At 39.5% G+C, this 17,604-nt stretch overlaps 2 protein-coding genes across 2 annotated transcripts in view; one reads left to right on the top strand and one right to left on the bottom strand.

Moving 5' to 3' along the window:
- Positions 1 to 5,221, bottom strand: part of iqgap1 (IQ motif containing GTPase activating protein 1) — a 47,555-nt gene extending 42,334 nt beyond the window's left edge. Inside the window, exons 1-2 of the mRNA XM_038701479.1 lie at positions 5,176 to 5,221; positions 3,766 to 3,868 (exon numbers count right to left, since the gene is read on the bottom strand). Of these exons, the coding sequence (XP_038557407.1) occupies positions 3,766 to 3,868; positions 5,176 to 5,221 (149 nt within the window). The remainder of the gene's footprint in view (positions 1 to 3,765; positions 3,869 to 5,175) is intronic.
- Positions 4,514 to 10,859, top strand: cartl (cocaine- and amphetamine-regulated transcript-like). The gene is given in 5 exon segments (XM_038701480.1): positions 4,514 to 5,149; positions 8,158 to 8,429; positions 8,432 to 8,484; positions 9,176 to 9,253; positions 10,348 to 10,859. Coding segments are annotated over 4 exon segments (426 nt in total). The 5' UTR covers positions 4,514 to 5,149; positions 8,158 to 8,242; the 3' UTR covers positions 10,456 to 10,859.
- Positions 10,860 to 17,604: the final 6,745 nt, after the last annotated feature.

Below are 17,604 nucleotides of genomic sequence, written 5' to 3'. Positions count from 1 at the left end.
ATTTTTGTAGTTTTATTCTGGGATTCCAGTTGTGTTGCATGCTTTCAATGTTCAAAAAAACCTATCTATTATACTGGCTCTTTATGCAGCCCCACAGTTCATCCTGTCTGAAACAAGCAATCCGTTTTAGTTTAAAAATGGAGAATTAACACGAATACGATCTCCGTCCACACCAGCGTTTTAGAGTTGATCTCTGTCTACTTTAAAACGAGTGAAAAACACACATCTAGTGGCCGTTCAGGTACACTGGGCATACGCGTGCTGGTGTAAACATGAAGCAGATGGACTATTCCGTAGTTACAGAAGATTTGGTGAAAGAATAAAGTACTACAGACTAAGAATCAGCTTTTTTTTTTGTTTTTTGTTTTTTTTGCATGGACCAATAACGAGCAGGGACTGTTACTCATTGTAACACGGGACTGTGGTGGCGGACAACAGACTGGGAGTCGTCGCAAAGTAAACGGCAACATGCACAGTAAAAGTGTAGGCAGGTAAGTGTTATTTGCATGGTACAGAATATTTTAATAAAAATACCAAGTCAAAAGCTCTCTCAGTAGCTCCTTGTGTCTGCTTTGCATGACTTAGAAGACCCAATCAGAGAGCCAAGCGTGAGCGTCTGCGTCATTGTTTCTAAAGTTGTCCATTTTTGCCCGTCTTCTCTAAAACGCCCTCCGGAGTTTCAAAACCAAAAAACGGGGTTGGCAGCGTTTTGTCCATTTTAGGTCTTTTTCGCCGTTTTAGTCTGGATGGGAGGTGCAAATGTAGCGAAAGGCCTCCGTTTTGAAACGAAAACGCAGTAACGCAAAGCTCCTCTGTTAAGTACTTTTTCCCCTGAATCACTTTATTCTTTAGCCAAATCTTCTATAACCACGGAGAGCGCATTGTTGAGCAGAGCGGTCAAACACAGACAGACTGAGAGGGTGGGTGTACTTAGTGGGCGTGTCGTGCCTGAAGCAGATCATGAGCAGATGACTGTATAAGGACATCCCTGCCTGGCTGACGTCAGCTCGACAGGAAAGTAGAAAAAAAATATAAAAATAACCTAGTATTCAGAGCAGCCTGAAGCATGAGCTTTTTACTCACCGGGATTACTTTGGCATACGTTTACCTCATTTTTACTCTCTCTCTTTTTACTCACTCTACATTTTTTGGAAACGCTGACACAGTTTAGTATGAACATCCGACATTGTAAAATTATATATCAATATGACAGAAAATAAGGAAAAGCTATATAAAAGGTCCCCTTTAACAATCCTGCCTTTAAAAGATCCTGAAAGTAGCCTACTTTACTGTTCAAGTTCTGTGCAGAATATTTCTGTGTTGGTGGATTTGGTGAAACCTTTGACTAATCAAGCGTGTTTTAAATTACAAATCCTCAATCTCCCTTCGAAACAAATCCTGGATCAATTGCAGGGGTTAGCAGCACTTACTCTGCTGGAAATCCATTTGAAGAAAAAAAGCAGATGTACATGTCTACAAACATGGTTTAACAGAGTACACCGAGGTACAATCAGGAACATAATTAAGCAATTGCATATTTTTGAAAAAGAAGATACAGTGGCTCATCTTTTCATATAGACTACTAATTACCCTCTTACTTGCCAGAAAGAGCTAACTCAATAGCCATTAAATAGCCCTGTTAAAACATAATTTCATAACACATTTACTTTCATTTAGCAAAGCAAAAAATCACCACTGTGCTCTGTGCTGGACAGAGATGAAACATTGTGTGTCCCATCACAATAGGTTGAGTAAAAGACCACATTTGGTCAAGGAGTGCATCTCGCTTTCTCTGAACAATTTCACCCTGGCATGCAAATTTCTTGGGGGAAATCCTGTCACTGGAACTGGTGATGTGGCAGCTTAGAAAGGACAAGCCGAGTCATGAGCATGAAGAACATGGAGGAGGAGGAGAATAATTAAAAACCAGCTACTGGAGCTGTTCTGTCCATTTCTCTTCATTAGTGTATTTTCTTTTGACTAGGGTTATCTTTTTGTTGGATAGAAAGAAAATGTTTACTTCTTTATGCTCTTATTTTGGTGATAACTACTAATTTACACACACACACACACAGTACCAACAAAGAGTTCAGGGACATGCTCTGAAACTTGTTATGGGGAATAAAGAAGAGCACAAACTGTCGAGGTTACGCTTGGAGGGAAAAATGGGCACAGACAAAACATAAATCATTCCAGGAATTTCCTGAACATCCCAGGTGGACGGTGATAACAGAGCAGGTGAGGGAGGGATGCAGGGCAACAAACGCACACGCCGCAGACACACAACCGCTTAGCTTTTTTTTTTTTTAATCAGAGCGTACAACCTTGCCGCAGCACGGACTCCTGCACTCACACCGGAACCTGTTGCTATGACAACTGTGGGTTTCTGTGGCAACAGTGGGAGATACTAAAATCAACAGGGACTGAGTCACTTCCTGTCTCGCACAATCCTTCCCCTTTTGAATCAGCGAGCCCGCAGCGAGGTTGACTCCAGAGTCACTAGAAGCAATCATACAGCCAACTCACACACGTATCTGTCTGTGTGTCTGTGTCTCTGTGTGTCTGTGTGTCTGTGTCTCTGTGCACGCGCACAACTGCAATTATTAACATAACTCACCTACTTCCTCATAAATGAAGTTATCACATAATAGCAGAAGTTAGCAAAGTCGGACTATGTGCTGAATATAAAGTTATGTTCTACAATCATCTTAACCTCTATATCTGCTCTATAGTGCAAAATCTGGTTACATACATCACCATTGTCTTCATACATAATGAGATTTTCTTTAATGTGAATATTATATTGTCTTGTCCAGAGGAAAAAAAAAAAAAAAGTTACTTTATTGCATGGAGCAGACCTGTTGGACTTTTAAATGTTTCAAGGGTTTCTACAAAACCAAGAAGCCAAAGATGTTAAATAAAAGATCAAAACTGGCAGGATCATTATCTAAATGTGGAAACGATCAAAGAATACTTAACAAGATTAATCTGACCAGACATTCAATGGCAACTTTCAGTATTTGACAGTTTTTGATTCTCTGTGTTACAGTCGGTACCGAAAAAACACTGAGGTTTGACCACCAGGAGGTCAAAGAAGTGACCAAGAGGTCATTGAAGTGCACTGCACTGAACTGCAGAGTAAAAACAAGTCTGAATGTCTGAATCTCAGATTGTGAGAGATTTCAGTTGCTACTACCGCTAATACCCCGCACCAGTCTGTGCTCACTTTTAACCACATGTAAAATATGTTTCCCCTCACTGAGTGAAACTTTTGGAAAGCAACATGAGGCCAGAAATTGCTGTGGCACTGAAAACCAGCCAGTCAGTGAGTGGCCTGTTTGACTGAATGTAATGGAAACCATGAATTTTCTAATGACACTGACAGAGAGAGCCTGTATTTAATGTGGATCACTCGCGTCATGGACGATACCCAATCCATTTAATAAGGTCAATATTGGTGCCTATACCAGCGAGTGAGTGGACATCAGACAATCAAAACATTGTCCACTTCACTGAACTGGATATTAACAGCAAGTCTGAATGGGCTAAACTTGATATTAGAAATAATCGTTAGTTGCATCCCTAATGGCCGCTCTATATTTCTTTCTACATAATATAATTCTTTGGAACTGAAATGCTGAGCCTTAGAGTGACAGACATTTGCGACATGAATCAGAGCCGGAGTCATCGCAGGCTCTTCCTCTCTCTTTTTGCAGCTTGCAGAGGTTCAGCCCACTCACAGGCGAACTGTCTTCCAGCTCTTACCGTTTGGCTTCCTCCAGGTGACACAGGTACTCATAGGCCATGTTCTGCTGCCGCTGCTCATCCATCTCCTCCGCCGTAAGCCGCTCCACGCCATCCAGGACAGCTGGCACCCAAAACATACACAAAATTTCAATTTGCAATTTCAAACTGCATCAAAAACAGGAATGAATTTAATGACTCAAAGCAATATCACCATAACACTCTGAATCTCTTGCTTGATTTGCCAAAAGAGCAGAAAAAGAAATCACTGAAGAAAGTTGTATTATGTTTTAAATTTTGAATGATTTAATAACAAATAGCTATTTAGTGACTTTTTCCATGGTTGCATAACCAGGGAAAAGTTTCCATCCAGCTCCCAGGCCTCTCTAAAAGGTCAATATACTGAGGTGTTTTACAAAGGAAACCAGCCTTATTTATTAGTCATCTGTGTAGAAAGTTAACACATGAGCTCAGTGTGGCCCAGGGCTGTCGGGACTCCATGATGTGGTCATGCCTTTGTCTTAAATGGCGTGCTTATTCATACACTGAAAACAAAAAACAATGCAGTGGGGTTTATAGGGTGATTCCTGTGAGGTTACCAGAGTAGAGCAGTGGTTCCGCCTATATATCCCTACAGAAGTTTTCTCCCAAATTATGGAGAGGGGGATGGGAGAGAGGAGGGCGCGCAATACAAAGAGGCCCCATTTTATCCTCCTGTCAGGTCTGAGGTGGTAGAGCTCAGCCTGTGTGGGATCAACAGGTAAATTCTCATTTCAACAAAGACCGAGACTACATGCAGTGAAAACTTGATCAATGTCTGCTTCGGAACCAGTTTCTAAGTTTGTCTGACCGATGATATGTATTCACAAATGTTAAATTGGGATTTGTCAGTGGAGCAAATTGCTTCTTGTTTTCCATGTTTGATGGCTAAAGGAGTATACGGTTTTATTGTGAAATCCAAATGATGAATGGATGATTCATTCTTACAGTTTCTTCTAACTTTGCTCCAAAGGGATTTAGAAGTGAAATCATTTCAATAAATCCATGGGCGGTGGTTATTGGGTCATTTCAGGTCCACGAAGAACTCACACACACTCAAATTTAAAGTTTGAATAAATTGTCCTGTCTTTTTACATGTGTGTAATAACTAACTAAAAAGTTGTGAAACTCTGAAAGCAGGCCGCTCTCCTCAACTCTGCCATACAGTATAAAAACGCGGAAGTCATAAATAGGCTGTAACCATGCTGTCAGACATAAAACCCGCTCCAGCAGTGAGCGCTTTTAACAAATACATGAGACTTTTCTGAAGTTTTGGGGTCGTTTGCATGTGAAGAAGCGGTGCTGTGGCCCGGAGTAGCTTGTCCCTCTGTAGTGTGAGGGGAAGCCGCCTGCCTGGCATCTCAAGGTGAGCAGAAGAAAGTCTGAACTTACAGCCATATCTCGGCCGGAGCCCGTCTGCCTCGTCTGAAGTTGACATCCTCCTCTCTTGAGAAACGCGACTCTGCGCTCCACGGTTCGCTTCAGTAAAAAGTTTACGCACAGTCTGAACAGCTTGTTTCCCAAACTCTCCGCAGCCAAAAACACTTAACACAGAGAGAAAACCGATAAGGACCTTTCGGCCCTCTAGTTGCTCCTCTGCACAATTTGACTTGAGACTTTTTCTTCTTCTTCAAACCCCTGATGTCACTGGGTGTGTTCCTAATCCTGAAGTATGCGTTTCAGGAAACGGAGCTCAGATGCCTCCAGGCGGCCAAACTGCTGTCGCAGCGCCCCCTGTTGTCCGCTGCCCGCACGAGACCGCGCAGGTTCCAAACTGGGGTCCGGGGACCTTTAGGAGACGTTAAGTGGGATCCTGAGAGTTCACGGGAAAAATGGGAGATTGTCTATAAAAGTGCATAAAGGAGTTTTGGTTCTGTTCATATGGTGAATAATTTATTGGCAGATTGTAGTATTAAAGTCAATATATTTAAATTAAAACAGTATGTATGTTAGGCCTATGTAAATAAATACAATACCATAGAAATAAAAGTAAAACTGATTATGTTTGGGTTTAAGCAATTTGAAGACTTACAAACTAAATACAAATAAAATAAAAATGGAAAAAAATATGGACATAGCATAGTTAACCCATTAGATAAGATAAAATCCAAACACTTGTAAAATTATAGAAACTTTTTTGTTGTTGTCAAATTGAGGACCTCAGTATGTCCTGGCTAATATAGTAGCAACTGCCTTAAAGTTAGCAACTCCGAGATCACTTCATGTAGATATTTATGCATCTACTTGTGATGTGACCCCCCCAAATATTTGAGAAGGGCTGCAGTAGAGGGGAGAACAATGCATATCCTATTAATAATTCAAACTACTCAACCACAGAGTGGGCAGCCAACTATATTTTTCCTTTTCTTTTAGAGTACTTTTGTAGATGCTGAAATATTCTGTTTTTTTACCTAGCATGGGTCAAACTGCAAAAACACTAAATCCCTCATTTGTTGGACTTATCTTTCAAACACCTGAAGTTTTTGTAGTGGTAGCGCTTTCTGTTAAAAATTGCATCTCCAAGCGAGAAAAGCTCCTCCAGAGCAACAGAAGACATTACACAAGTGTTTTCACATGATACGTTTGATAAATAGGCCTAATTGTTTCTATAAAAATAAGTGCTGCAAACCAGGTAGTCAATTAAGCACAACAGTTTTGTTTGTATATTTAATTTACAGGATGAACAGTCCACTACATTTCATAGGACCACCATTACAGTGAGCCAGCGTGCACTATTCCAGGACCCTGGAACTGGAACAATTGAATTAATGACAGCCATCATTAATATTATTCATTTTTCATGCACCTGTGATTTTCCTGCTATGACATGTCACCTGTCTTTTGTGAAACAGGCCTATTATGATTCCAATAAATAAATAAGTAGTTGTATAATGGATCAACTTATTAGGTAAAATGTTCTTCTTCCCCATTTTAACACAGCACACACCCCTCATAATGTATTCCCAACCCCTTACCTAACTTTAACCATCACAACTACATGCCAAACCTTAACCTTAACCCAATTATAACCAAAACCCTCAAAAAGCCCTTTAAACTTGTGGGGTCCAGAATTTTCTCCACAAAACTGTCCGATCCTACAAGTATAGTGGAAAACAAGCCCACAGAGAAATGTTATTTATTTATTTATTTATTTTATTAAAGCACACACACACATTTGCTGTAAAGTTTTTATTTATTTATTTTTATATTTATTTATTTAAACACACACATGAACATACACTTTTACTGTTTTATGTTATTTATTTAATGAAATGCATGAAATGAATTAATTGTTGTATTATCATTTAAGCTTTGGCAATATTTTCTTTGACATTCATGCCAACAAAGCAAAATTGAATTGAATTGAGAGAGAGGGAGAGGGAGATGTGACGTAAATCGATATCTGTCCATGGTTTGAAACAGATAAGTGTTGTCTTTCTCTCAGTGGGAATAGATCTCTGTCCTGTGGGACCAACAGCCTCATCAACAGCTTTATTAACAGTAATTGTTCCCAGATGTAGAAAACACTGAATTCAGAGAGACAGTTCTCATTTGTGCTACAAAATAGAAATACTTAATTGAAGTATCAAAAGGTACTTAGGTTCGGGATCTGTTTATCAGTGGTATGTGTTCAGTATCTGGCATTAGTGGCCGGTGGAGAATCAAGTCTGATCATTTAAAACTCCATGTACCCAAAGGCAAAAAAAAAAAATCAATTTCATTTTAGATAGAAGAAGTGTATTCTTTCGTTTACTCTCATAAACGATCCTTTATAACCGTGAGACTAAACACAGAAAAGTCATCACTGTCTAAGCCTGAAGCCGACCTGGCCAGCATCAAAGACCTGAATCTATTTCCTTCGCCATTAAAGAGGAGCTGTGGGTGGCCATCTGTCTTTTGTGAGTGTTTATAGTGCTCTTACTTGAATTCATACCTGCAGCAGATTACGTGACCTTTTGACTTTTTTTTTTCTTTTTTTTTTTTGTAGTTAGCCCACGCATATTATAATGAATGATTACGGTATATTTATCAATCAATGGATTTTTTTTAGCGAGTAAAAACAACAGTTTAGTTGTTTTAGTTTTTATAACGAGCAGCCTAAAAACTTTCAAATCACATAAGTATTAAAGCCAATTTACAGTAGAACATCACGTGACCCGGTAGCTCCTGTGTTTGATGTGGACACCTGGAGGCCAAATGGTTCCTGATGTGACTCTTTTCTCACGCAGTTTTAATATTTCTGGATGTTTTGTATTTATTTTTTTTTTGTCTTGTTGTAGCCTAAGTTTGGACTACAACCAAGACGTGGCGAGTTTCATCTAGACTGATTCATATATTGGTGGGTTTATCCTCCTACCCTAACCCACCCCTTAGATCCCTGCCCACATCCAAGACTCTCCTGCATGCTAATCCTGCAGTGGGCTTTCGGGCGGGGCGTGAGTCAGTATAAGAGAGGAGAATGTATGTGGAGGGGGGGATCTCCTGTGGACCGGCTGCGACCCTCTGCTCCTCCAGTCCTGATCTGCTTGCTCCTGTCGGGACCTCCCCCACCGAGACCAGCACCATGGATAGCTCCAGGATGCTCAGAGTACTGCTGCTTGTCGGCCTGCTCTCGGTCATGTGTCACGGTCAGGCGTCCCAAGAAGTCTCGCAGAGGACTTTGGAGTGGACAAACCAGAGCCAGCTGCAGAACGAGACCTGGTCAGTATAAGATGTTAACCTTAATGCTACATGGTCACGTTTCTTGGGAAACACCTGAAAGATTTAGCCTATTTAGCAGAATAAATAACATGTTTAGGATTGTAGAATTTAGTTTTCGTAACAGTCAGAAGTCTGCTGTGCATCATAGCAAGATTTGGGTGGGAAAAATAAAGTTTTGAGTTTTTTAAAAACTTTACATGTAAATACATATCCTCGTTTTCTTTTATTTGGATTTATTTTATAAAATAAACAGATTTCTCATTTCTTTCCTAATAGAAAAAAAACAGAAAATATTTCAAATTACTTAAATGAGATCATTTTGTATTAGACAACAATGTAAGAGATGTATAGCATTTGTACAGATGTATTATTATTTATAATGACAATAATTGTCAAAGGGAGGTCAGAGTTTATTCACTGTATTAACAGTTTATTTTAACTTCTAATGGAGATGTTTCCAAATATACCAAATATATCAGGCAGATTTTTGGGAAAATGTGTATAAAATGATGCAGAAGACAGCTTAAAAAAATCGCAGCACCATGATTTTGAAAGTACCCTACAGCTTTGATGAAGAGTTAATGAAAGTCAATACAGAATATATACAGTTGGGGAAAAAACAGCTCTGATTGGACACGTTCTCCTCCGGCCTGATGTTTGTTGTTTCTGTGAACCAATCTTTGCTGAGCAGATAGAAGCACTGGAGGCTCTGCTGGGCAGGATGCATAATCGGATTTCCTCCACGGAGAAAAGAGGAAGCATCCCACTGGTAAGTATACTTTAATCAATATATTCATGCAATGCAGTTTTAACCTTATTCCTGTAACACGGGGTGGAAGAAATACACAGATCATTAACTTAAGTAGAAGTAGCAATAGCACAGTGTGGAAATACTGTGTTCCAAGTCAAAGCAATAAAAGTTTTACTTAAGTAAAAGTTCAAAAGTATTAGCATCAAGTACTCGTTCTGCAGAATGGCCCATTTCAGAATAATGAATTTTATATTATTGTATTACCATCCCTGATAGATTTATGCATCACTTTAATATTGCAGCTGTTAAAAGGTGGAGCTCATTGTAGTTTAATATCATATTTTATTTGATATTACCTTTCATTAATAATCTGTATTAACTGAATTTATCAAATTAAATTATTAGAGTAAAAAGTACAATATTTCCCTCCGAAATATAGAGTGCTAACATAAAATGGAAAAACTCAAGTAATGTACAGGTACCTCAGAGCTGTACTTAAGTACATTACTTGAGTAAATGTACTTAGTTACTTTCCACCACTGCCCTGTAATGAGTAAAGAGTGTAATTTAGTGATTAGTTTGACAATGCTCAGTTACTCCTGTGTATTCTGTACTCACATCACTGCACTGTTGTTTAATTAAAGCCATTAGCAAACTATACCTGCCTGTAATTAAAAGATAACAAGAAAATGCCAACAAGAGTCTTTTACTCAGTGCAATTACAGACTCATCAAGATTGTTGTTCAGCTCCAATTAGCTGAAAGAGGGGAGCAGAAAAGCTACGGAAACCTCTCAATCCTCCTGAAATAAGACAGAACCAGCTAATGAACAGGATTTAATTAATTCACAGGAAAAATTCTGGAGTGATTAACAGCTCACCCTCATTCTCTTGTGTCAAATAAATCAGAAGAATTAATGGGAGACGAAAAAAATTCATCAAAGCAAATTAATTAATGGAAAGTTAATTTGCTCCATACATTTCTATGTGTCTTCATGAAAACTGATATATAACCTTCCTGCCAGTGATGACGTTGTCAAACATCATTGTCACTTTTGGAATCTAAGTATCTGATTATATTTGAATGACCTCTCAATCTCCCTCTTCCCGGTAGTGTGGGATGGGTGACCGGTGTGCCATGAAGTTCGGGCCTCGCATCGGGAAGCTCTGTGACTGCGGCAGAGGAGCCAACTGCAACTCGTACCTGCTCAAGTGCATCTGAAGCTCTCTTTTCTTTTCCACAAACACAGCATCACTTCTGCAGGACCAAACATCCTTTACAACCTCAGCAGCAACCCCGACTCTCATCGTACTGTCAGTCTCTAATATCATCATGCATCATTATGCATTGTTGTTGTTTTGACAGCTGTTGCCTGAGGAGAAGCATGGGTTTTGTATTGCTGACAGTCCTGGTTATAAACTGTAGCATGTAAATGTTTCATGTTTAATAAACACATTTATCAACATAGCTATTTGTTATTTATTTACCCAAAGTTTACTCATAGTTACATAGGATTTCTTGGACCATGTTGCTGTCATTTGTGTTCAATTTCAGGGATGATAAATGTTTTAATTGTAATACTTTGGAATTTTGCAGCTGTGTATTCACATAAATAAATCATTGTATCAAAAGCTTCTTGTCGGCTATCTGTCTTCTCTGGGGTGGAGGCCGTCAATCACAATGGGATCAAATCAAATAAACCAAAAGAAGAACAATAAAAACTCTTCAATACAAAGCAAATATAATTGCCAACACGCTGGTTTTTTTCACCTGCTATCAACAATATTTCACGTGTGAAAATACAATTTCACATTAAAACACACAATTCACCTGTGATAATACTATTTTTACATTGTATGTATTCATGCACTTTCACATGTGACCTGTTATGCAAAGGTTGTTTGCATATTTTTTATTTGTATAGCACCCACAACAGTACATGAGGTGTACTCAGCTGGCAGGACAGCACTGTGCAAATGAGAACTTTTCAGACTGACAGGAGTTTGTCGGTGCTCCTGTACATGTCTGTCATACAGCAATAATCATGTTTCACACAAAGTCAGCTGGTTTGGTTTCAGATGACCTCACTTACAGTACTTGGCTACCCCACATCAGCACATGTTACGTTTAAAGTCACAGAGGTTTCTTATTCTAATTTAGTTAAGGACAAATATTCTGTCACTCTTTCAGATGAAATAATTAAGATAAATTTGAGAGGTATACACTTACTGGCTACTTTATTAGGTACACCTTGCTAGTACCAGGTTGGACCCCTTTTGCCTTCAGAACTGTCTTAATTCTTCATGGCACACTTTCAACAAGGTGTTGGAAACATTCCCCAGAGACTTTGGTCCATATTGACGTGATAGCATCACGCAGTCGCTGCAGATTTGTCGGCTGCACATCCATGATGTGAATCTCCCGTTCCACCGCGTCCCAAAGGTGCTCTGTTGGATTGAGATCTGGTGACTGTGGAGGCCGCTGGAGTTCAGTGAACTCATTGTCATGTTCAAGAAACCAGTCTGAGGTGATTTGAGCTTTGTGACATGGTGCATTATCCTGCTGGAAGTAGCCATCAGAAGATGGTACACTGTGGTCATAAAGGGACGGACATGGTCAGAAACAATACTCAGGTAGGCTGTCGCGTTTAAGCGATACTCAATTGGTACTAAGGGGCCTAAAGTGTGCCAAGAAAATCTCCCCCACACATTACACCACCAGCAGCAGCCTGAACCGTTGATACAAGGCAGGATGGATCCGTGCTTTCATGTTGTTTACGCCACATTCTGACCCTACAAACGTTTTTCCAGTCTTCTGTTGTCCAGTGTTGGTGAGCCTGAGTGAACTGTAGCCTCAGTTTCCTGTTCCCAGCTGACAGGAGTGGTTGTAACGAGTGGTTATTTGAGTTACTGTTGCCTTCCTGTCATCTGGAACCAGTCTGCCCATTCTCCTCTGACCTCTGACATCAACAAGGCATTTTCGTCCACACAACTGCAGCTCACTGGATATTTTCTCTTTTTCGGACCCTTCTCTGTAAACCCTAGAGATGGTTGTGCGTGAAAATCCTTCTGAAATACTCAGACCAGCCTGTCTGGCACCAACAAAGTCACTTAAATCCCCTTTCTCTCCCATTCTGATGCTCGGTTTGAACTTCAACAAGTTGTCTTGACCACGTCTACATGTCTAAATGCATTGATTTGCTGCCATGTGATTGGCTGATTAGTTATTTGTTATAACAAGCAATTGAACAGGTGCACCTAATAAAGTGGCTGTTGAGTGTAAGTTGAGCTTGGAAACACAACCCCACATTTTATTAATCTAATTCTGACACTTATGTGTAATGTGCAAGAACATTTAAGATATTTGAAAAAAGCCATTACTTTCTCTACAGTATCTTGTCTGCAGCAGCCTGTTGTGCTAGCCTGGTTCCAGTCCTCTGAATTGCAAATCTCAGATTTTCCTTTGTGAAATAAAAATAAAATAAAAATTGTGCAGCTTTACCCAGAATTCTTTGAGGCAGAATATGAAGTTGACTCAAAAGCAATTCTGTAATGATAAAAGATCTGTAAGAGTAACAAAACAAGTAAATTATTGTGTGAAAGCTTTATTTAGCTTTTTGAGAAACTTGTTTTAGAGTCTAGAAAACTGGCACAACTTCAATCTGACCGACTCACAGCCCTGAAATACTGTTTTATCACCATATGAAGTTGTCATGGTTAACATGTTAGCAAACAGTTGCATATTTACACATCCAGCAGAAATAGAGCAACATCAACATTCATTTGGAGTTCCTGTCCACCTGATCAGCGTATGTCAGCGTATTTGTTTTTCAGCTCTGTTTTGGTGCTGCTATGGCATCTATAGATGTTCCACTGACTTTGCCAGCTTGTCTCTAACTTTGCCTGTGTGCTGTTTGGTGCATGGCATGTAGTGTACACTTGGTTTATCTGAGCTTTTTGCCTGCTGCTGCTGGAAACAAGGCTGATGAGAGTGCTGGGATTGAAGCAAACAGTGAATATGCTGTAAAACCAAATCAATTGTTGCTGACAATTATCTGTGGGTTTATGAATGGGAGCGGTCCCTTTCACATCACATATTGTTATTTGATTTTTGTTTGATATCGCAGTCAGTTTATTTTACATTTGTTGTTTTTAGGTTCGATAACGTATTTATTTCAGAGAAGGTCAGAAATTAAAGTAAGCTAAAATGGAGTATAGTGTACGTCACATAACCACCTGCAGCAACTTTTGTCTGAGTTCTTTTCAAATCCACACTTTGAAATCCTTCCTAAGGCCACAAAACTGCTGCTGCGTCAAATTGATGTCATAGTAGGTATTTTTTAGCTTTTGATAGTTGATGGAAAACAGCAGCTGGGCCATCACTGCTTGTGGGAGAGTCAAGTGAAACATGCCTATAAAGTCCAATGTAACACAGTATGAATTTGCCTTTTTAAAGGCGAAATATACAAACAAACAAACAAACACTCTAGCCAGCATGATAGCCAAACATTTCAGGAGGTTGATTCAAATTCACAATGTTTCATGAAAATGTTTTTCAGGTAAGAAAACTGAGCTTGAATTATTTTAGAAACTGACCTTTCTTAAAGTTTAACTCCTGCCTCTTTCAGAGTCTGTGCACCCCACTGCTGCACACATTTAACCACAGCTTGTAATAAATTCATTCAGTGTTTTTCCTGTATTTTACCACAAACTGTGAAAACTGAAAGCATCCAGCTGTGACAAAAGCCATGCTCCAAAAATAAAAAATAAATGCTGAAAAGCAGAGCAGATCCAATGCATGTGGCCTGCAGCCCGCAGATACGTGCTTTTCATCTGTCCCAGGAGTCTTAATCCGCAGAACCATAAAAGACTGAAGAGCTCATTTAAAGGTCCTTGGGCTCCTTTTGGCACTGGGGGGGAAGACAGGAGACAAACAGCAGTGTAATGTTTCCCTCGTTCAATGCCTAAAGCAATTTAGCCTGTAATAAAAACAAGTCAATAGTGAATGAAAAGTGTCTCCATTCTTGAATTCTGCTTAGCTCAAGCTTTTTTTTGTCTTTGCGTGTTGAAGAAAATAAGTGTGGGTTAAGGTGTGGTTTCATATTAAATAAGTCATTATGTTTCATGCACTGATGAGCACATTCTCACAGGACCAGAGCGAAGATCTTTTTAATTCCACGGGTTCTTCTTCCTTGTCAGTTCCTTGCACCTACATTACCCACAATACAACTTGACTTTCAATGGTTTGGTCAGAGATTCTGGTGTGTTACGCTGGTAGCCTCTAGCCGCTAACCTGCAGCAGAGATGATCAGCAGGCTACAGAGGTCTGATCAGCTCATTTCTTTCTTACAGCACGCCAACAGATTTTGTTCATTTTCCAACTTTAGTCTCGATCCGTAAACGACACCAAGTCAAGTGACATCACATCAGACTTCACACAGTCCATCTGGAGCCGAAAAAAAGACTTTACACTGTACAACGTGTTTCACATATGCAGTAGTGCTCCCCAAGACCTGTAAACACACTTTGATGGGTCAAATCAGCAGAGTTCCCCTTAAAACCAACTCCTAACTTACAGTAACCCACAATGTTTGTAACTTTCATTACATCTTTCCTGTCATTAAAATATAACTTTGTGACAATTACGGGATAGTGCTAAATGCTTCGTTGTGTAGAGAAGAGTTATTAAGTCAAGAAAACTGACAAACTGTTACACAATTTCTATCTGACTTTGTCAAACAAATCTTTTCACAAACTTCTTCTTCTGCTTTTCTTGCCCTTCAACACTGTGTTTTTATTGCTGCTGTCCCACAAGTCCAGTGATGTTTGCTAAAGTCTTTTGACTCCACATGCAGACAGGGGGTTCACCTGCTTTTATTGGTGCCAGCCCGCTGAAAGCCACAATGAGCTCCTGTGTTTGTACAAACAGCCGTCACAGAGGGCACAGAGCTCTGTTTAGGCAGCTGAGACAGACCATTGTTTCCCGGATACACCCAGGTAATTTGATCCAGCAGTGCTGATAATGTACCAAACTAGATGCCAGATGGGATTAAAAGATAGAGAACTAGGAACCTACGTGAAGAATCTAAACAAGTAAAGTTCATCATCGTCCCCTGCATATTATTAGGCAGTCTTTAGACCAACAGATCAATATAATTCAATTGAACAATATGTATCTTAGATATCACATTTTAATCATTTTACTTAATAACTTTCACTTAATACCTGTGGTTACCTTGAATGTTGCAGATGTTTTTTATACAACAAACACTGACTGAGAAAATTGCATTTTACTGATTTATCTCTCTGGCATTCATGTTCCAAATGTTTTCTGTTGTTTATTTGTTGATTGTGACAGCATAATAGCAGGCCAACCATAACAATAGGTATTAGCATAAATCAGACCAGGTGCTTTGCTTGCGTGAAACATTCAAAGATAATATTGCATTTTCCATTTCTAATAACACAACTTCTGAGCAATGACTTCATTTGAGTAGATCAGAAGGATCAGGTGAAACAATGAACATCTTACACATTAGCTCTGATCAACAGCTGCGGGACCTACTGTAGCTGGTAACATAGATAATGCATGAAACTAACCTTTTACAGGGATAATAAATCCTACTAATTCTAATAAATCCTACTATTTTTTCAGAAAAATCCATCCAAACGAGTCTCTACAAGTATCACTCACTAATTTGTAATTTATAAAACTAACCTTGGTCAACCTTGATGATGGATATTAATCATTGGAGGTTTCCTTTGTCACCATTTCAGACACACAGCACATTTTTATGTTCCCCAAGAGATGTAGAGAAGTGTGGAGCAATTACTGGTACAGACCTTATATTACGTTTTGAGCGTTAGCTGTTAACCTTTAACCTTTTAATGAAATGGAGTAGTATACCTGATGCTCAGTCTGACTGCATTACTACACGCACACACACAATTATTGATTAGAGATGTATTAAATCGGAAGAATGAGCTGCACTCTCGTGTTAACAGCATGATAAAGCCCTCTCAACTGATGATGAGGGATAAACAATGAGCCAATGATCTTCCAACATTGGTTAAAAAAAGAGCATCTCCCCATTTGAGTAGTTCAGACATTAAATATAAATATGGTATCAGGAATTGTGTTTAATATAATTGATCTAACAAGAATAGATCTAATTCACAACAATATTGAAACCCGACAGTTTGTGAGTCTGGAAGAAGAAGAAAAGTGGATTTGTTCATGTTGGAATTAAGATAGCTAAACACACTATGTAGGTTGTAGACCAGTTGTAGTCTGTTTTAAATGTTGTTGCTTTATGATGTCTTTTAAATGGCCTGGGAGTCTCTCCCTTCTCTGGACGATTTCTATTTCAGTGTGCCATCTCACTGATATCGAGATTTAACTTTAGTTGATTGTTTTTACCACTTGGGGGCAGCTGAACAAGCGTTTTACAAAACACTGACATACTATCACCTTATGAAGTTGATATGGCAAACACATAAACAAATTGTTGCCTATTTACACATCCAGCAGCATCCACGGACCAACATTACCTTTTATTTGAAGCTGCGACCACCTGATCAAAGTAATATTAACTCTCCTTTAAGCTCTTATCAGGTCCTGAGGGATGTATCTGGCTCTTTAGCTGCTGAATGCTCTTTTGGCTCATGTGTATATATGTCTTGATGTGTCAGTGTTTGTCACACAGCAATGCGCTGTAATCTCATGTGGGCCAACTGTCTGTCATGACATGGAAATCAAACTAACTTAACAGCTGATTTTCCCCTATGACATCACATACAACAGTGACATTCTTTGAAGGATCCCATATGATGTTCAGTACATGGAATGATTTGATTGTACTGAGGTACACTCAGAGAAATCGAGGTACAGGAATGGACCTAAAAAGGTACAGATGCGATGAGTGGTACCCGGTGGGGTCTTCTGCTGTTGTAGCCCATCCGCCTCAAGGTTGTGCGTGTTGTGGCTTCACAAATGCTTTGCCGCATACCTCGGTTGTAACGAGCGGTTATTTCAGTCAAAGTTGCTCTTCTATCAGCTTGAATCAGTCGGCCCATTCTCCTCTGACCTCTAGCATCAACGAGGCATTTTCGCCCACAGGACTGCCGCATACTGGATGTTTTTCCCTTTTCACACCATTCTTTGTAAACCCTAGAAATGGTTGTGCGTGAAAATCCCAGTAACTGAGCAGATTGTGAAATACTCAGACCGGCCCGTCTGGCACCAACAACCATGCCACACTCAAAATTGCTTAAATCACCTTAAATCTTTCCCATTCTGACATTCAGTTTGGAGTTCAGGAGATTGTCTTGACCAGGACCACACCCCTAAATGCATTGAAGCAACTGCCAT

The sequence above is a fragment of the Micropterus salmoides genome, unplaced genomic scaffold (assembly GCF_014851395.1).
Source record: "Micropterus salmoides isolate LMB-PRFRI ecotype aquatic unplaced genomic scaffold, ASM1485139v1 Ms_hic_scaffold_6, whole genome shotgun sequence".
Classification (NCBI taxonomy): Eukaryota; Metazoa; Chordata; class Actinopteri; order Centrarchiformes; family Centrarchidae; genus Micropterus; species Micropterus salmoides.
Note: the sequence above shows the minus strand (reverse complement) of the source record. Positions and strands in the feature narration are given on the sequence as shown.